The 21,079-nt window shown below is 42.2% G+C and overlaps 1 protein-coding gene and 1 long non-coding RNA gene across 3 annotated transcripts in view; one reads left to right on the plus strand and one right to left on the minus strand.

Annotated features, from left to right (window-relative positions):
• NPSR1 (neuropeptide S receptor 1) overlaps positions 1 to 21,079 on the plus strand; it is a 90,320-nt gene that overhangs the window by 61,769 nt on the left and 7,472 nt on the right. For both annotated transcript variants that reach the window (XM_067562501.1, XM_067562502.1), the window contains one exon: positions 18,160 to 18,236. In XM_067562501.1, the coding sequence (XP_067418602.1) occupies positions 18,160 to 18,236 (77 nt within the window). The remainder of the gene's footprint in view (positions 1 to 18,159; positions 18,237 to 21,079) is intronic.
• Positions 15,698 to 19,960, minus strand: LOC137162599 (uncharacterized). Its single transcript, XR_010922421.1, has 2 exons — positions 19,570 to 19,960; positions 15,698 to 16,834 (listed from the first exon to the last, which is right to left on the minus strand). It is a non-coding gene; the product is annotated as an uncharacterized lncRNA (long non-coding RNA).

Genomic DNA, 21,079 nt, shown 5'->3' on the forward strand with positions numbered 1-21,079 from the left:
CCGGAGCCCAGGATCTGAGACCCCTCAAAGAGAATCTGATCCTTATTCATACTCTACTTCTACTGTAATTTCAGACTTCTGGCCTACTTAGGCAAGGATGGATGCAGCTTTAGATCTAGGCCTGTTTTGTACCCTACACCTTTGAATTTGATTCAGTTTTCTAATAAACTTTTCTTTATTTAAATATACTTCTGGTTTTAGTCTGCTTTGGGGAATATTCCTTGTCTGTCCCCAGGAGAGATAGATGATTCCTTAGCCTCTGAGGTTAAGACCAGTTCAGGTTCATGGCTAAAGGCACAGATCAAGGAGTCCTGTCCCGTGAGCCATTGTTAATGTGATTCTAGACTACCTATACCATGGGGAAAACCCTAAAGAATAGGACAAGAGAAGTTGGGGGAAGAGAGGCAGAAATTATAAACATTTAATAGGCTTCCTACAGATTGCAAAATACACGGTTTACTGCAGTTTATTATTTTGGACAGAGTGAATATACAGATGAAATGTACTGAGTTACAGAAACTGTTTAACGTGAGACACAGGTGTCTCTCCACCTGTGAATGGAACAAGCAACTGCATCATATGAAGGAGTGTGTTTGGCCTATGTGTAATTATCCAGAGGAGTGTCGTGCTCCAGCCACATCCAAGACCTCTGCACTGCAGATACAACCTAGACCTCTGCAGCGGATTTAGATATTGAACCACATTTCTTAAGAGTGTTGAAAACGCCACTGGTATCAGCATGCAGTGTAATTGGAGCCATGTCGGTCCCAGGATATATAACAGTAGGTTCTCCTGGCTAGTGGAGCCATGTTGTTTTCTTTTGCTTTGCTTCTTTTATTGTTTTCTGGTAGAAACATTCCAAGGCAGTGGCATACTGGGGGCGGGGGAGGAGAGGGGCCCATGCCTTGGAGGAGCCACCTCCCACTGTTGCAGGCGGCCAGGGGCTGGGCTTTGACATCCCCGCCTGGCTGCTGAGGACTCCCACTGCAAGGGGTGCAAGCATCAGCCCCTCCACTGGGCACAGGGGAGCCATTTAGGTAGGTGGTGGGCTTTTGCCTTACCCTGATTTTCCTAATAGCTGGGAACGATATTGCTTGCTCAGCTCCTCTTGCCCCCTCTCCTTCCCTCCCCAGCCAGGACTCGGAGCAATGACCTTGCTTGCACATCTTCCCCCACTCCCTTCAGTGGCCTAGTCTTTGCTCAGCCAATAAGAACACAGCACGTGGCACAGCCAATAGCAGAGCTGGGAGCCTCTGCAGCACTTTTTCAATCTTGCAACAAACACGCTCAGCTGGGAGGAAGCAAGGCAAACTCTTGGCAGGCTCTGCGCTCAGGCTGGAGCTGCTGCAGCTTTCATCATGATCTGCCCCTCCCCTTCACAGTCTGATGTGTTAAAAAGGGAGGAGCAAGCTCCTTGTGACACCAGTAGATGTAGGGCTGCTCAGGCCATGGAGGGGGCTGCTGCCCCAGACACATTCAGGGGATGATTATCCTCAGACAGCCCAGCTTTGACAGTTTAACAACACCAAGGAGCCACAGGGCCAGGCAGCCAACTTAACGACAAGGCTCTGGGGCAGAACCCATCACGCCTCACCCCACCGAGCGGTTCTGAGAGCATCTGCCCTCTCACTCCCGATCCCAGCCCACTCCTTTTTCTCCACATTAATTGGTGACATCCTTTGGTCTATGAAAGAAGAGCTATTCTGTGTCTCCCACTCCAACAATTCTCATTAAGACACAGGAGTATCAGTCTCTTCTAATCTACACAACAGGTGATGTAGGAAGCATGCAGGTCTTTATCAGCTTTTTGTTTCATTATAACTGAAACTGACATCTCCAGCAGAACAAAACAAGCAGGAGGAAACAAGCAGGAGGCATGAGAAGTCCTGTCATAGTCAGAGAACTATGATGACTTTGTGGGGCAACTCACATGACTGGAGCACTGTCATAGTTGGGTATAAACTGTTCAGGAAGAACAGTCAGGGGAGAAAAGGTGGAGGAGTTACACTGTATGTAAGAGAGCAAGGGAGTACCCCAGAGGGCGGTGCTGGGGCCGGTTTTGTTCAACATCTTCATTAATGACCTGGCGGATGGAGTGGATTGCACCCTAAACAAGTTTACAGATGACACTAAGCTGGGGGAGTGGTAAATAGGCTGCAGAGTGATCTAGACCAGCGGTTCTCAACCCTTTTTTCCCCCGAGTACCACTCGGGGAAAAAAAAAAAAGGGGGGGGGGGACTTGCGGTGGCGGCAGCGGGGGGGGGGGAGGAGGGAGGGGCCATTTGGCGGTGGCGGGGGTTACATGGGGGGAACAATGCCCTCCGCCGAGACCCTGCCGCCATTTGCCCCTTTTCGGTGGCAAGGTTTCGCAGGGGTGGGTGGGTGGAGGGGACTTTCGGCGGTGACGGGGTTTCGCAGCGGCTGGGTGGGGGAACTTTCGGCGGCGGATTCGGTGGCGCGGTACGGCTCGCGTACCACCCAGCCTTCTTCGAAGTACCACCGGTTGAGAACCGCTGATCTAGACAAATTGGAGGAGTGGGCCCAAAAAAAAAAAAAAATCTGATGAGGTTCTTGAAAAGTGCTTGAAAAGCCTACATCAGATCTTGTTGATCCTTCATCTATGGAATTATGCATTAACAAGCATATTTGAATCTAAATATTTGTATTTATTATACTAATTAGGAATATAAGTGAGAACAGCATTAAATGCTTTTCACTCCTTCACATCACGCAATTCATTAACGCAAATGAAATTTGTAAGACTGACAATATTCTGAACAAATGTGATGGAATTAAGATTAGTTTTAGTTAATTAAGTGAGATGTTATTAAATTAGGGTTAATACCTTGGGGTACATTGTATTTAAATGTAATTGTATATGGGTTGCTGTGGAACTGTATGTACTTTCTCTAGTTGGGGCTGGATGCTAGTGAGCTCTCTCCATTAGGAGCACTTTGAAGCCATCTCCCTGTAAAGGTGCACCTATACTAGTTTCTCCAGGGATCAACAGACAAAGAAAAGGTTTTGGGATAAATGGCCTGGTTTTAAACTGCATCAGGACCTTCTTAGTTATCCAGAAAAAAGACAGGACTTCTGTTCCATGGCAGGTCCCAATCCTTAGAGTAGAGCTGGAAGGACTGCATCTATTGAGGCCTCTAGACTGTGTTCTTGTTCTGAGCTGAAGCTCTAATGAACTTGTAATCACAGGAAATCCCCTTGGAGGGGGACTTGAAGGACCGCTCTTCCCAGAATCTACATTAAGGTAAGCTTATTAGCATGTGTGTAGGTTCTTTTATTCTTTTTTGTATATTTTCTCCTTTAGTGATTTTTAAATTAAGACACAATAGGCTTGCATAGAAAGGGCTGGGTGGTAATGTAGAATGTAGCAATTACACAGTTCTCTGAAGAGGAAGCAAACAGGTGCGCTGGGGCAGCCTCCCTCTCTGCTAGGAACAACACAGTGATGGCAGGGAACCCTGCAGCCTGGAAATACCCTACTCGAACAAGAGATAGGAGCAGATCTCCACCCACAAATGGCAACAGCTTGGAAGCTGGAAACCTGAGTGGGTGCCCTTCCTGGACCATTGAGGGGGATACAGGTGCAGTTACTTGGAACTGTAACATGTAATTTAGAACAGGGCCGCAAGCCGGTTTCAAGGGGTCCCTGTGAGTCCAAGTGCCCCACAGGCCAGAAGCACTAAGCCCCAGTACCCTAGAGTTACCATATGGGTTTTCCCAAATAGAGCCTCTTTGATCTTCTGCCGTCTATCCGGGCAGGTTTTTCAAATCAGAGGCAGCTCAGCAGAGGCTCTCTGTGCACCGCATTGGTTCCTTCCCCTGAAGCTGATTGGTCCCTCACAGCTGCCAGAGCCCATCACCCTGCTTTGCAGTGCAGCCGGTCAGGTTCACGCTGACAGACCCCGAACACCTTTTCGGGGGGAGCAGTGCCCGCTGGGGCTGTGCTTGGCAGGAGCGGATTCCCAAACTACAGGGCTGGTGGGAAGGGCAGGAGGAAGACAGGCTGTGCAGCTGTTTCCTGGGGAGGAACTATGTGCAGCTGCTAGAGGTATGAGAGAGGCTGCACTGAGATTGGGGAGAAGGGGGTAGGAAGGGTTAGAGGTCCCCCCTTCAGCTACCTCTCCCCTTCCTCCAGCTTCCCCTCCTGTCCTCTTTTGGAGAACCTGAAATATGGTAACCCACCCATGGCCCTGGCATTTTTATAGCATGTTGGGGTGCCTCAGAAAGAAAAAGGTTGAGAATCCCCTATTTAGAAAATGCCAGAACAAAACAAAATGAAGCTCCTTTTACATAGGCTCAATCCTGCAAGGTGTAAAGAACCTCTCATGAGAATTTGAGCACCCTTAACTCCCTGTCTATCTATACAGGGCTCATTGACACCTGGCAATAAATTACCATAAAAGCACTTCAGCTGCAGGGCAACCAACCACACTAGAAGATACAGACAGCACATAGATGTTAGCCTTTAAATTAAATTAATAGATTAATCCATTTATTTATATAAGCCATGAATGTATACTTATTGTATTATAATGGCAGGGACTAGGAGCCATGAGGACATGAGATTTTTTTTTTTTTTTTTGTAGGTGGGGGGCTGTTTCTTTGTCCAGTGATTTTGCGTCAGTACTGTACAATAGCATCTTTCCAGTTATGAGTGCCTTACACACTGATTAGTATAGATGGACTGTGATGAGGTAACCTAGGTAACCTGGATGTGGGACCACTGTGACCTCCAAAACCACCAGTCTAGGCTGTCCCTCACACTGTGATGCTGAAATCAAGCTACAAACTTTGGACAGCCATGGCACTTACAGACATCCACAGGCAGACACATATCGAACTGATTTATATAAATAATCACCCAGTAGGGTGATCTGATGTCCTGATTTTATAGGGACAGCCCTGATAGTTGGGGCTTTTTCTTATATAGGTGCCAATTACTCTCACCCCTTGCCGATTTTTCACCCTTGCTATCTGGTCACTATCTCCCAGTCATTCATGAACCATTAGTAGAGAGGATCTAGCCAATTGCCCCCAGCTCCCCACCCTTGCACCCTAAAAAACTACTGTCTTGTACTGGTCAGAAGCCTGCGCCCTGTAAGCTCATTACCTAGTTTGCCACTCCAGCAAAAGGGTAGTGGACATGCAACAGCCCTTGTTAACCTGAGCTGTGGTTGCCCAAGCACTTCAACCAAAAACCACACTGTTTTAGGTAAAATATTAAATAGTAACTACAGAAATATAGCTTTTAAGTGATTATAACTAGCAGGCATAGAGATCAAAGGTGGTTACTTAAGAAATAAGAATAGAAAGTCTAAATTCTAACTTTAATAGACTAAGCAAGATTTGAATCCTGCGGTCTCTCACCCTCACTGATGGTAGAAGCAGGTTACAGTTCAAAACCAGTCCCTTTATACTTTCTTCCAGCTGCTAGAAAGATCCTTGTTGTGACATGGGTGTCAGGCAGCCCCCATTGCCTATGTACTCTCTCTGAGATGGCCATTGGGAGAGTAGATTCCCTTTAATGGGCTATCAGCACGTCTGGCTGGTCCTTTGCTGCAACTGAAAGGTTGGCTATGGGCATCTCCCAACTTATGTCAGTAACATACCTAGCAGAACTTAATATACAATGGTAATGAATGCAATCCAATGGTATATTAAATGTTCAACAGATCGAGACTTAATGATACCTCAAGGCATGCATTGTACCAAACATATCAATCGTGTCACAGTGTGACTATGAGGTTGCAGGGTGCTATTTTGAGGTATAAAGTATCACAGCCAAATTTTGCTGCACTGAACTTTGTGCAGTAATTTTACACTGGACACATGGGTGGGGTGCACACTGCAGAGTGGGAGCATTTTACACTCACTTTACACAGGGGTAAATGAGTGCACAAGATGCAGGGCAGCAGACAGTCACAACTCACGTCGTCTCAGTGGGAGATGAGGGAGCTCAGTAGCTCATTGGATGAGGCCCATGGCCTGAGGAGAATAAAGAGGGCAGCATGATTCATGAGTGAAGCTAGGCATATTCCCTCTGCCTGCCTTTCCACATCTTATACTTAGATCAGATGCCACACAGGTGGGAGTGTGCTTACATGTATATTTCCAAATGACTTGCAGGCAAATCACCATCATTGATATGTGAGGAATTTGTAAAATTTAAGCTACATCCACTGCACACAGTAGAGCTTAGAGAAATTCCCCTCAAAGAGAAAGAAATGTTCTTTATGTTCTATGGTATTTATATCTATGAGGCAAACTAGAGTTGTCAACAACTCTGATCAGCAAAGGCTGAACTTGTACATTACAGCAATAAGACAAATCAGAAATATGAATTGTGGTTTTACTCATGTGAAATTCCAGTCTGTAAAAATCACAATCTTCAATAGACACTAAAATACATTAAGGAAAAGGCAGCAAAGGAAGAAAAGGGGACAAAATGAAAAGAAAATGAACAGAATCAACATGGCCTTCTATTTTTAAAAAGGTACCATATACATTTGTCCATCGGATTTTGAAAGATAAAGACCTAATCCTGAAATAGATATTGCTGTGGCTGAACAAATTACATCAACGGAAACAAATTTACAGAGGGTTTTGGAATAGCGGTGAGTTAATTATGCTCATGTCTATCATTTTTGTTGTTGAGAACACAGCTAAAGAATTTAACAGTGGAGCTAGGTGACTATTTCTCGTCTGAACATAGGTAGGTGTGTGTAAGGGAGAGCTCAGTGATTGTTGTGTCAAGTAGTTATGCTCCTTGAGTGACAGCCTTCAGCTTTGTAGGTGAATATCATGGTCTTAAAGATAACAGATAATTCCAAAAATAGTATTTTGGAAGTCAGCAGACAACTGGCACGTGCCTATCACATTCAGCAAAAATGCTTAAAGGTTCTGGCTCAGGCCAGGGTTTGCAATATGGAAAACATCATGTAAGAGTTGTGCCAAAAAAAAAGCCCCCCAAAAAACAAACACAACCCCCCCCCCCCCCCTTAAACTTCCTACTTTTTTGGAGAAGGATACCACCAGGGTACTCCAGGATCTTTTAGAAAGAGTGTAGAAATCTTCCAAGAGAAAGTGATTCTAGCAATTCAACGTCTCCGAAAAGGACACATATGATATACATTATTTCCCTCTCTACTGCTTTCACTATTTTCAGATCCATCAGCAGAATACATATTTTTCTCCCTTGTCCATCTCTCTTAATTTCTCTATCTTAAATTAAATATTTAATAGGAAACTTTGTAACTGCAATTTTTAGCTTATAATTTTTGTTGTGGATACAGTTTAATGAAAGATGCTATTGCAGTGTTTTGGTTTGAAATCAGAACAGAAGAAAATGGACCATGCAAATACAACCTTAGATACTTGTGCTGACATTATGGCAAATAGGGCTTAGCACCTCCAAATCTTTGGCTATCCTCACAACAGCCCTGTGAGGTAAGGAAGTGCTGTTATACCTGTTTTACAAAGGAGGAATTGAGGCACAGAGAAGCTAAGTAACTTCTCCAAGGTCACACTGGAAGCCTGTGGCAGAGCAGGGACTTGAACCTCTATCTTCCTCAAACACACACATTCCATACTTCCACATGGAACATCTCCCTCTCCCCCACCCCTTCATTACTACCTGCCCCTGCAATGCCGTAAGTATGAACTCATGGCAGAAGGGATGCCAATTCCCATCTGGTTGTAGGTGCTGTGAATGGGGCTCTCTATTTTCTGCTTGGTGGCCATTGATATCATTGTCTCTTATTTCTTCCAGCTGCTAGAAAGTTTCTTGCTGTGACATTTGGGGGGCAGGAGTGGGGGTGGTCAGGCAGTCCCCATTGTGTATGCGCCCTCTCCCAGGAGTCTCTGGGAGAGTGGATTCTTCTTGATGGGCCATTAACACCTGTCTGGCCAGTGATAGCTGCTTCTTTGTCCCTACTGAAAGGCTGGCTGTAGGTGTTTTGCTAACCTCCCAACATATTTCAGTAACATAGCAATGCTTCATAATTTCACATACATTGATAATACATACAGTTCTGTGGGATAAGGTTCAACAGATCAAGACTTTCAAGTGATACCTCAGAAGTCATATATTGTACAAAATATATCAGTCATAACAGTAGTGAATATGGGGGACCCACAGGAGCACCCTGAAGTACAGAGTGCCACAGGGATGACTACAAACACTTTACAAAGGATTAACATAAGGATAAAAATGAAAAGATCAGTAACATTAGGGTCAGCAAATGCAATGCACCATAAAATTTGTTATTTTTTTAAAATGTGTTTTGAAGTTCAGTACTTCAGAGAACCGCATTTCGCAACCTCCAACCCCAAAAGCTGGTGTGGGGTGCTCATCAATATGCGTATCAAGGCAGCCTTAGCTACTGCATTATAATTTCTAGGAAGCTAATACATCTAACTGCAATGTATAAACTCTGAACTCCAAAATAGGGTCACTGTACAAGGACCACCAGCTTTCTGCTATTAACTATTTACTCATCTAGCTGGAAGAGAAGAGGGAAAGTTTCTCTGGGTGAAGGGGATGGGGGGGAAGCAAAAGTTTGATTTGGTAAAGGGTTATTGTATCACCTAGCTATTATGAAGACTTCTTCAACTTCAAAGCCAGAGAGTTCTCAACAGGGCAAAGTGTTTGCACTGGAGCATGTTACTTTACATGGGCAAACATGCTTCTGTGTGGTATGAACAGGACTGAGACTGGACTTGTCCAACATTTCTGATTTCTTAATGGAGATATTCCAGGAACATTTTTGCCCTTTCTGATCTGAAGATCCTGAAGACAGTTCTGGTCAATGTGATGTTCAAGCATCAGCTAAACAAACAGTGGGGACACCTATGTATTAGGCTGTCTCACATACAATATAATAGCACAGCATTACAAGTGTGATCCTATTTTACAGCCCCCTCCTCCCCCACCAAAAAGCCACCCAATGGCTAAACTCATTGAATTCAATGGGGCTGCTCCTCAGTTCCACTAAAGGGGCCTTTATGCTTTTGGGGGCCATAGAGGGGGCCCAAATGGGGCCCCCAAATTACCACCCACCCCCAAAAGACATCCAGAGCAAGCTTATACTGGCCCACTCTCAGCCCACAGCATACAGGGCATATCATTTGAAGAGATTGGAATGAAGGGGGAAATCCAGGGCAGGGAGGAGGTATGGCCAGAGCTCAAGGTGTTCTAGCCTCTGCTATTCATTGATTACTAGGCGTTACAGAGGTTATGTGAAGCAGATCATATATTAGAGCAGTGTCAAGGCTGTTCTGACACCAGGAATTGCAGTGGGCCCCCAATGACACCTGTATCCAGGGAACCCAAAGTTCTTAGGGCCATCTTTGTTCCCATCTTCCATGCCTGTGCCAAGTATCTGGATTTACTAACTGAGGATCAGAACCAATGGGTGCAGGATCAGGGCCTAGTTAAAAGGCTCCATAAGTGCCTATGGAAGCTGTGTTGTTGGGTTTATGAAGCCAAGTCAGTTGGCAATTTGCACTTAAAGCATTTCTGACTTAATATAACTATGCATAAATCTTCTATTTTCCCATGGTACTTAAACACATTAAGCCAGTGCTTTTAGATGTACAGGGCATTTGCTCACAAGTAAGGTACCATCTCAAAAGCAGGAGTGAGAGATGAGTTTGTATTAGATCTGTAATATTCCTTTGCCACATGACAGTAATGACAAAAAAGAGCCATAATTTAGTAAACTGAACAGGGTTTCTGTCATCATACAGAAAAACGGTCTTTAAATCAAGATGCCATTTACAAACTCCCACACCTCCACTTCTGTCTACAACCCCTCCCCCCACAGGACAACTCAGAACATTTCTCACTTTAATAGTTTGTCGGGTATATATAATTTTACTTGAAACTAAAAAACCCTACACACCCAGCAAATAGTGTCACAGAAGAAAGGAATATGTCTAGACAGAGTCAGACAACTTACTGCATTTCACTTAGGAAAGGTGTTTTTTTTTTTTTTTTAAACACATGAAGATAGAAAGAATATTTCTGTAATAAGCTTCTTTGAATAGCAGCTTTATCTCCTCTTCAAACCAACTCTGATTTAACATTGCAGACATGTTTGAAACACTTTTGAAGGCCCCATCAGGTGAAATTCATTCTAAGTTAGCTCTGCCTGAATCTCTATAAAGACTGGTTGTTCTACAGAACTATACAGCCCAGAATGATAGTACATTGTCTCGTAGGGTACATCCAAAGCATAAGCTTTTACATCTTTAAACACAAGAGGTAACAATGTAAATATGCAAGTTTGGCTGAACAGTTTTTACTTGTCATAGTCCAGTTACCATATATGTCTTGCAGATTTCTCTCCTCCAGCCTAATACTGCAGCTGACTTTAGCACATGCTGTTGTAATGAGGTGGGTAAAATCTTGTTAGGGGTTGAATTAAAACCTTATTCAAGTTGATGCAGGAACAAGACTGTCATTTAAGATCATCGTTAGTGACCGTGAAAGGACCAGATCTAAAATAAAGCTTAATAGAATCTGCCCAGAAACTAGCACCACATGGGCAGAGGGTTCTATTGGGTATTGTGACAAAGGTGGGGTAGGGAAGGGAGAGAACACAGATAAGAAAGCCAAGCAGTATCTGTTATTGCAGGGACACATTGGAGAAAGCTAAAGAGTGAGCATATAAGTCTGTTGGCCAACGAGGCTTCAGGCTGCTGTAAGTTAAGATAGTCCCTTCTGCAGTTGGAGAAGCATTTGATATTTGCTGTGGTGCAATCTTGTTTATTTACAAGGAAACTGCAGATTCCATCAGTTTCTACATCCATCAGGAACATCCCCGAGGCACTGAAATTTGAGGCAACGACAACATGACCAACTCTTGTCAATGTATCACAAGTCTCACAATAGTTGGTGTTTTTGATAATGCCTGAAGTCAAAAGGGAACCTCAGCTCGTTAAACCAAGTACATTTCTAGCACACCTGGTTGCAGAGGAAAGCCCCAAAATGTAACCTGAGTGTACCCTAAAGACTCAGAAACCAAATAGGAATAAAAATACACTGATTACTTAAAATTCATTTTTTGGGCCTGGAGTCGTGGCTTTTGGACAATTGGGGTTGGCAACATGGCTAAGGTTCTGAGTGACCTAAAATCTAGGGAGATCTGTTACTACAAACATCTCATCTCCTCAGAACCTCAATCTCAACCAGTTAATATATTGTACTTTCCAGCCCTTCTATAAATGTATTTAAAGACCCACCACCCAACTAGGCAACATTTCATATAGTTATCTAATAGGATGGAAAAATCTAATATACCTGGAGTTACAACTGGAGTTTAGTGTTTGAACAAACCTGAACACTCAAAGGAAGATTTAACCTAAACTACCGTGTTCCCACTGTTTTTTTGCTTCAAAACCATAACTCATCCCAGGATCATGGGCGGCGGATATAAGAGGCCACAAGAAGCTCCTCTTCTGCCTCTGCCTCAGGCCCTGCTCCGCCCCATCCCTGCTCAGCCCCCCACTGCCCAGACAGATCGCTGCCAGTGAGTGCTCAGAACAGGAATAAAAATATCAAAGCCAGTTGACTGATTTTGATAGAGTAGTTTTTACTTCTGAGTCCATCTAAAAACCTAGAGCGTTTGTTTGACATTACTTGTAACCTAAGCCTGTCAGATCACTTACTGTTATATATGCCTACAGTTATTTGTCCATGTAACATTCAACTGATTTACAAACATTGAGTCATTGTTGGCAATTAGGAGGCATAACACAGCAATGTAACCGCCTGGTATTACACGAAGCAGAGAAAAGGAACAAGACAAAATTAGATGATAAATGTAAGCAATTCTACAGAAAAAGAATTTAAGTCTGTTTATCAACATAGAGGCTCACATCACTACTAAACATTGAGCCTAGATGTGCTACTACCAGAGTATTTTTATCAAATGCAAAATACAACAGTTTTGTACTTTTAACAATTAGATAGATCGAATTTTCACTAATATTTTCCTGTCAGATTCTGATGATCATTAATACTGGTCTGCTGCTAAAGATATACATTTTACATCTTAAAGAAAAGTGATTGGCAAATTAGAAGTGACAGACTATGGGCCCAATCCTATAAATGCTCAATACCAGCCATTATCCAATGAGAATAGGTTAATGTTTGTTGGATTATGCCCCAATTTACTACAGTGGTATTTTTCCCCATAAATTGTTGATAGTGACTAATTCACCAGTGGCATACCATGGGTTATTTTTGGTTATCCTATCAGTACCTAGAAGTCACTATTTCCAAACCAAGTAAGTATGCAGTCTTCGCAGCCTGGGATCTTCATTGTCCAGGTTGATTCATCCAAAAAATTGTCTAGATTCTATTTCACTCCAGACTTGCACACTTTTCCCCGTGGGTCTCCACTCCCTTTCTATTATTTCATTTAGAAGTAAGGTTAAAACACGTTTTAAGTGACTATTACTAATCAAATTATAGTAGAATCCAGAGATCCTATCATGGTCTCACCATCCGAGAGCAGCCTATCATGGGGGAACACAGCATTTCAGCAAGTTTGTCTCACCTCACCTTGGAGGGGGAGTAGTCTGGTACAGGGATGATTTGGCTCTCCAGCCAGGTTACACCACAATTCCATCCCTTCTGGGATAGCAATGTCCTAAACACCTAAAATCTGACAAAAACCAAACACTGGTAATCAGCAAAGTTTTCCACCTTTTCTGGGGTCCTCTTTAGTCTCCCTCTTTCCTGAGTAGCAGCTTGGAGAACTTCCTTCTCAACAAAACAAAAAACCAGACAAAAATAGAAAATAAGCAATTTCTATCTGTCCCAGTTTAAGCTTTTAGCTCAGGGGTTCTCAAACTGGGAATCAGGACCACTTAGGGGGTCATGAGGTTATTACTGGGAGGGGGGGCACAAACTGTCAGGGGCTTTGGCTATCAGCCCAAGCCCTTCTGAGGCTGGGTCCCCAGTTCTGAAGGCACCGCGGCACAGAAGGAAGGTTGTCTCTTTTGGGGAAGAAGGGTAGTCACAGCTTGAAATATTTTTAAAGGGGGTCCTAGCAAAAAGTTTGAGAACTGTTAATTAAGCTCATCTTGGTTCTCTCTCTGGCTGCCTGCCATCACATTCTTCCCACACAGGAAGAACTCCAAACCACCTCTCTTATGTCTCCTTCACCCAACTACATTGAATTGCTTTCTTTTAACTCCTTCCTGAGGGTGCCACATCCTCCAGCTATCACAAGTTAGGACTAGAGTTCAAAAGCTCTAGCAAACTCTTTCTCAGGCAGTTTGGGATTTATAGACCCTCAGCCCCATTCAGGATTAGGGATCCATTATGCTCAGTTCTGTAGGCAGGGCAAAATCCTGGTCCCAGTGAAATCTATGGAAGAACTCCCATTGTTCAAGGAGGCCAGGATTTCCCCCATAGTTCTTGTCACCACCCTGATTGTTATGAAAGGGGCATGTCAGATTATATCTCAAGAGACTTCTAGAGAAAAAACTTGTCTGTTGCTAAGTGAGTTCTGTTGAGACTACAAGGTTGCTATGTGCCAATGTACTGGTAGTGCTCATGGTCATGGTATAAATACTGATACAGAGATGGTTAAGTCAAATGTGTGCACAGTTCCAGGCATCTCACAAGTTTGCATAAAAAAAGCTGTACTTTTGTACACTGTTCCCCATCTGTCTTTCCTTTGTCACTCTCTCTCAACTGGGAATTGTTTCCCATTCTTTGGAACTGTCTTTTCTATTGGCTCTTCTGTCTTAAGTGAGGAGTGTGCCCTAAATGCATGCTCATTTTGCCATGGCTTTGAACACCCAAGCAGGAGCCTGCAGGTTTTTTTCAGTTTAAATATATACTTCAGATGATAACACCTGGGACTTTAAAAGAAGTACAAAGGTTCAGAGTTGTTTAGAACTCCGTGACATTGCAGTTGAGCACCGCACCAGTGGAACTGAAGAGTTAACTGTACTTATTTTAATTCATATGACAAAAGCATCTAGAGTCTAACTGAGATCAGGGTGCTGCTGTGCTTCACAAAGCATCATCAGAAAGCATTCACATAGTGATGCGTCTCTTTTCCTGGGAACCCCAGGTTAGCATTATAGTGCATCTAAGCTCTACCAATCAAGGCAGCCAATAACCCCAAATACAGCTTACTTTGTGTGTCTAGAAAGGAAAACACCAGAAGCATCAAAAAGAAAATCACTCATGGTATGACCATTTGAATTAACCCCCAGGAATGAACAGTCTGATTTTTTACTATTACTGATAAAAAGTATGCACATTATGAACTACATGTGAAGGCCTCGTAGGATTCATTCAGTAACATTGTATGGAGCCATTACTCTTAGTTCTTTACCCTTCTCCCTGATTTTGCCATGTTCTTTTATTTATTTCAACATCACTGAGATACATGGGGGGGGGGGGGTAAGGGGGAGATCCAGAGGTGCATTAGGGAGTGCAACTAAATAAAAGTACACTGAATATAAATTAGTGCAATAATTGGACATTGTAAACATCAGATTGGGTATACTTAGATGCAACTACATAGTGCAGGCATCCTGCAGGTTTGATTCTTTCCTTCATCTTGTGTAGATGGAGTACCAGGCAATTTATTGAAGTCTTTGGACTGAAATCTTAAAGCCTAACGTTTCTTTTCTGCATTAAAAATGTCATGATTAGCGCACACTAAAGATGTGGCTAATATAAACAGAGTTCTTCATACTTCTCTCCCATGATGGACATCAGCTGTGACCAAATAACATCCCCTGAATTAAATGCAGTGCAGAGGGACACAGAACCTAAACCAGATTATAGAAGAGTCTTTAGATTCCAAGATCTAGGTATTCTGATGTTTAGACCAAGTACCTAATTCAGAATACCCTTCTCCAAACCCAGAGCCAAAATAATTGATTCAGGTGAAGCAAAGTATGTTTTGGAATATGTGCACACAAGAATGCTCCAGAAGCTGCTCCCATGTAATGCTTTGGGGATGTACTCTGACCTACAGGGCATCGTTTTCTGTAAAATGAGCAAGGCTAGCTGTCAAACTATAGACTATGTACAATGTCCTCATCGGCAAGGGTTCCACAGCAACAGAGCAGACATGCACCTTGTTCATGCTGACAGAAAGTGCCAGTCACTCTACAGTATAATGTGGTGCTCTGCCATGGATGGAAGGGTGTTCTTTATGCCATACATAACCCCCACTATACCTGCAGCACAGCTATTTACCAGTACAGGCAGGATTTGATCCTATGTTTATTAATGTCTGTAGGCAAGCTGAAAAAAAATGCCATGACAAGATCACCAGGACAAATTACTCTTAATATCATTTTTTGTGTCCCACTAATGTGCACTGGCTGGCAACCACCCTTTATACCAGAGGTGGCTGTATTTAAATGGTCTTGTATGTATATTGTTTCTGAAACGCTATGGGACCTTTCATCATGCCAAGTGGTATTTAAATGTATATTGTTTATTTTATGGATTATGTCAAATCTTCAAGATCTTAGGCTGTCCTTAAACAAGTTATGTTGTGTTCTAATGTGGACTGGGGAGAAGCAAAAAGCAAGAACTTCAGGATTTGGCTTTTATCACCATTTGGTACGAGACAAAGCTTTGCCTGAAATGCGATAAAACAGAGCCCAGAAGGAAAAAACCAATAAAACCAAACCATTTCAATTAAGTGCTGTTTATGTATCATCTGATTGCAATGAATACACCAAGAATGGATCAAGGCCTATGTGAGTATGTAAGAAAGGTCAAGCATTAAAAAGTAAGAATGAGAAACAGTATATAAGAAAATGAAATGTTAAAGATAACACCACAATCACAGGGTAGAGAATAAATTGCACATGAAGTAGATATTATTCTGGCCCATAAAGAAAAAGGGCAAGTAAATATTAATAGAATCTGTATGAGTTGGCGTGATAATTTCTGGTCAAAAGAGGTAGGCTTTGTTAGAAAACAACATGAATGAATTATTTGCCTTAGAGTAATGAAAGGAGAAAGGTCAGTGACAGAAATAGATTTTTCAAAGGCTGCAAAAAGACATGAGAAAAATCTCACCCATGCCAAAGCAGATCTGGTCACTGAAAAGTCTGAAGATAAAAGGAAAATTCGAAGGTCAACCGGGAGTAAGCCCAGATGTTTGAATGAAAGGACCAGAGAGCAGGCTGTTAGCTGATGTACATGAAACCCTTACTGGCCGAACATGCAAGTGCTTCTGGTTCAGATACTGAAATTCAATTTTCACAAATATTGTGCCTATAAACCAGATGACTCAAGTTTCTACAAAAAGCAAACCCAAAAGGGATGCAAGTACAGCCACTGCAAATGTATGTCAAAATGAGATTTATAGAAAAGCCTCTTGCATTACTTTCAGGTAGCGCTCTAAGAATCAGTTAAAACTAAGAGGACTTATAAAAGATTTTTTATTATTAATTATTATTATTATTAAAGCCATATGATAGAAAGATAGGAGTGAAAGACTTCTTGAACTGTATAAAGCTACTAAAAACGGTCTCAAGTTTCAGCCTAGTTCACTGTGGAGTTCCCAGCTCCAGTACTGTATGCTGAGAGTTGTCTGAGTTTTGAGAAACAGAGTGATGGTTGAGGTCAGGGGCTGCTGCTGCAACTGCTTCTGGAGCTGCTTGGTTGTGGTCTAAAAGGTGTAGGATCAGGCCTGGAATGGAAACAATAAGGCTTCCTAATTCAAAATCTTTTCTCCCACGTATCTGCTTTTCTTCTCTTGGGGCTTTCCGAGTCAGGACTCAGCCCAAGAAGGTGAAGTTACAGGTCCCATTTCTTCAGCTAAAAGAAGCAGAAAGGAGGGGAGGGGGTGTCATCTTATATTTTAACACCTGAATTATTTGGTTTGTAGCAAAGATAAAAAACTGAGAGCTTCACATACCCCCTCCATCTCCTTAATGGGTAAGAACTAGAGCAATGTAAAGGAGCCATAGAACTGGAGGAGGATTCCTCCAGAGCACCTACTGTGAAAGTTTGCCCTAAGGTGGTCTCCTGAGGACTTGTGGCAACCTTTGTGTGTGGGGGTGAGGGTGGGAGGGGCATGTAAGGGTGCACTTCAGAGATTCTGGGCAGCACTGGAGCCCATAGGGTAGCTTGAAGCAGCAGCTGATACCTAGATGTGTCTCCAGTGCTGTTTAAGTTATACCCAGGATTGAGAAAGTACAAAGGCAGCCGAAAGCCATCATAGTGACCTCTCATTCCTCCCTGGGAATTCTATTCTCACTTAGAGGTGCAGCCCAGCATCTCACTTTATATACAGAGCTGGACAAATAGTTTATTCCGAAAGAATTCACTTCTGGTTGCCCCTAAACCATCCATGAATTGTCTTGGCAACAGCCACCCTCATAACCCTCTAGCCGAGTGATGAGTACTCAGCTGGAAGACTATGATTCAATGCCCCCCCTGCCTGAGATGCAGCAGGGTTTAGAGCTTTGTTCTTCCTCCATTGTAGGAAAGTGACCTAATCACTGACATATGGGATATTTTGGGGGCAGAGCCTGCTCAGTCTTCCCTGTTGAAGACATTCCAAATTTTATAAATCATCAATGGAACAGAGGATGAAGGAGACCCAGATTCCAGTCCCAAGTGGGTGTTCTAGCCACCAGGCTATAGAGTCACTCAAACTCCTTTCCTGGCCCAGTGACTGTTCTTTGGTGTCATTAATTACTATGAATTGCCATTATGAAAACAGGGGACCAGACTTCAAAATCGATCTCTTAAATTATCTTGGTTTGTTGTCAGTTAATTCATAGGCAAAGTAACATTTTCAGACTGAGTTCATCCCTAAACAAAACCCTGGCCTGGAACTCAAGAGATGTGGGACTTATCCCTAGTTCCAGCACTGGTATGCTCTGTGACTTCTTCACTTCTACTCACTGTGACTTGGTTTCTGATACTGATTTCTTGATACTGGCCTCTTTTGTAAAGCACTTTCAGATTGACTGATAAGAAGAGTTAAGTATTATCAAATTCTGATCTGCAATGAGCTTGAAACCACCAGACGCCTGCACATACAGAGCTTACTGCAGGACCAAGGCCTTAGTTAAGTTCACTGCACCTCAGTCTCAAAGATGGTTTTATTTCCCTCTTTTTCCCCCCAACTATAGTGTCATTTACTTCATTGTGATTCGAACCATATGGATGAAGAGTAATGCTCACACCATGATTGTTTCCAACTGTTCTGGTAAGTCTACACTTCAGAGATGGGCCAAAGCCATAAAATTCTGTTCTGGATTTTCAAACTCTTTTGATCCCTTTAAAGTTTGGAGCATCTGAACCTAGAGAGTCTTGGTATGAGTCCAATGTCTAATTATTATTGAGAATTATTTTCTGGTAATGGCCATTTGTTCACAGTTCATTCCTATCCTATCTGTGTCCAAGGAAAGAGGAAATTGTACATAGAGCCTATTTTCACTGGGGATGGATTAACTGATTGAGAAAAAACGTGGGATCCCCTATTCCTTCTAAAGCTTCCATGTCTAGAAGGAACACTTTTTTTAAGGTGCTTAGATAATACTTTGGCTATATTTTTTACACATCTTGCACTTCTGGATTCCAGTCAGCATCAGAAATACACAAGTGCAAAAGTAACAAAGACCTGTGCTCCTCGGGTTTCCATCCCAATTCTATAGGCCAAAGAGGCTTGGACTGTTCTGATGTGATTTGGAAGAGTGACTGAGTTTTTGTGTAGCTATCTCATTTGAACCCAAACTACCATCCACTGGATGTTTCCCACTCACTAGTTATCACCATCTACTCATTCCCCTACCCACAACAGTATGTGCTGTGAAATAATCGATTAACCCTGAAGATTAAGTGGAACCACGTTATTGAAATAGAAGGAGACCTATAATTTAATAAAAGCAAAAATGTGTAGTCACTGACAGCACCTGAATTGAGGTTCCTAGTACATATAGGCCTAGTTAATCTTTGCTGTTTCTGAAGATTTACTCTCAACCCACGTACGCAAGCTTGTTTACATAAATGTACACAAGTTTGCCCATTTATTCATGGGCAGTGATCATTTTGGGCTAGAATCATGACATGATGCTTCCACATAATCAACACTGATCAGTAAGTTTGCAATTTTGCCTCATAATATTAAAGTTTCACCTTCCCTCAGCAAGTTTGAACAAGGCTGGTTTAGATTTCCAGCCACCCCAACTTCATAATGCAATGGGGCTCAGTTAGCCTGGAAAGAGAAATCCATCTTCTCATCTAAGGGGTATATTGTCCTTTTTGGGCAAGTGCTTAACCTCCATTAACATTAAATATGAGCTAGTTCAGCTTCCAGATGGGAACTTTCACTGGCTACAAAGCCATTTTGATCCTTTTTACCAGTTACCTCCATTATGTAGTCTCCACAAACTAAAGTGTAGAAGACATTAAAAAGTGTGTGCCATTACCAAAGAGATCATTAAAGTTTCACTTCTAAGATGAGGCTACACAAGGCAAAAGATCAGTTGATAAATATGATCCCAAAGTGTATTTACTATATTGAATGTAATTAATCTTACCTGATAGTTGTTTTGGTCCAGGATATAGGTGGTCTGGCTTACTAGTCAGAGCAGGAATCCAGGTAGGGGAACATAGCCAAGAATCTGCACCAGAGCCAACTGCCAATTAACAGAGCCACGGTCAAGCCAGATTCAGAACCAGGAATCAAAGCTGAGGGTCAAAGTTGAGGTGAGATACTAAATGCCAGAAACAAGGGTCAAGCCAGAGTCAGAGTCAGGGTCAACAGTCCGGTCTGGTCACTGGCAATTGGAGGAAGGCATAACGGCAGGAACTGGAGAAGAGGCAAGGATCAAGCAGGAAGCAGAAGCACAGTAGGAACAGGAGCAAAGGCAAGGATGAAGCAAGAATCAGGTTGGGTGCAGGAGACAGCCACAATAGGAAATCAGCTTGTTGTTCAAACAAGCTTCCTGTGCCTCCTTTTGACTTAAATAGTGCGGTTGGACCAATCAGTGGAGGCAAGTGATCCTCCAATCAGGGCTCCTGTGGGTGGAGCCTTGGCTGAGGTTATAGTCCTACTAGCTCCTTAGCTAAAGAAGTTTCAGTAGACACTGGCAAGAGGCTAGGCTACAGCACTGGGGTGAGGAGACTTCAGCAAGGGTTCAAGACCTGCATGATCAAAAGAAAATTGATACTCACAGTAAAACCATGTATATTATAATAATTATTTTGGTGTCATTATTCAATTATAGCACCTGATTTTCCTCTCAGTTACACTAGTGTTTTCAACAGAGTTGCACCTGAATTACACCAATGTAACTGAGAAGAGAGTCAGGTCCATGGCTTCTAAATTCAAGACACAGTTCGTTTCTGAAAAGCTGTTCAAGCAGAAGTCCTTTTTAAATTATTATTAAGTAAACATGAAGAGGAGAAAATGTATGATTGATTACCTAAGGGATCAAAAAGAGAAAAAGATTATTTAAAGTAATTGAGAACATAGCTTTTTAAAATCCTTTTTAATAAAATGCATTTAAAATGAATAATAATTTTGTTTTTCAAGGTCTTTTTTTTGATGATTTCTAACACCATTCACAGAAGTAGCATTGTTGTTGCTGGGTAAGTGGTTACCTAGGCCAAGATTTTTAAAGTGATTAGTGATTTTGGTGGATGCTGAAATGCCATAAATGGGCCTGATTATCAGAATGTGCTGAGTAGAGTTGGGCAGGAAACAGTATTCCCATTCTGCGAGAGTTTTTTTGAGATTTCTGATGTTATTCCTGACCCTAAAGCAGGGCAAAAAAGCAGAATCTCAACAAGAAAAAATTATGAATGTATAGAACAAAACTAATTATCCAAAAAAAAAAAAATTCAGATTGGCTGAAATGTTTCATTTTGATCATTTTGAAATATTATGTTTTTGACCTTTTTCATTTTTTTACTCTTTTTTAGTATAAATTAATTAAAATTTCAAAATTAAAATTCATTTTGAATCAGAAGACAAAATTTGCCCTTTCAAAAAATGTCAAAATGGGATTGATAATTTTGAAATGTTTTTCCAAAAAAAAATTCAAA

The sequence above is a fragment of the Emydura macquarii genome, unplaced genomic scaffold (assembly GCF_026122565.2).
Source record: "Emydura macquarii macquarii isolate MOO-44397 ecotype Brisbane River unplaced genomic scaffold, CSIRO-AGI_Emac_v2 contig_2432, whole genome shotgun sequence".
In the NCBI taxonomy this organism is placed as follows: Eukaryota; Metazoa; Chordata; order Testudines; family Chelidae; genus Emydura; species Emydura macquarii.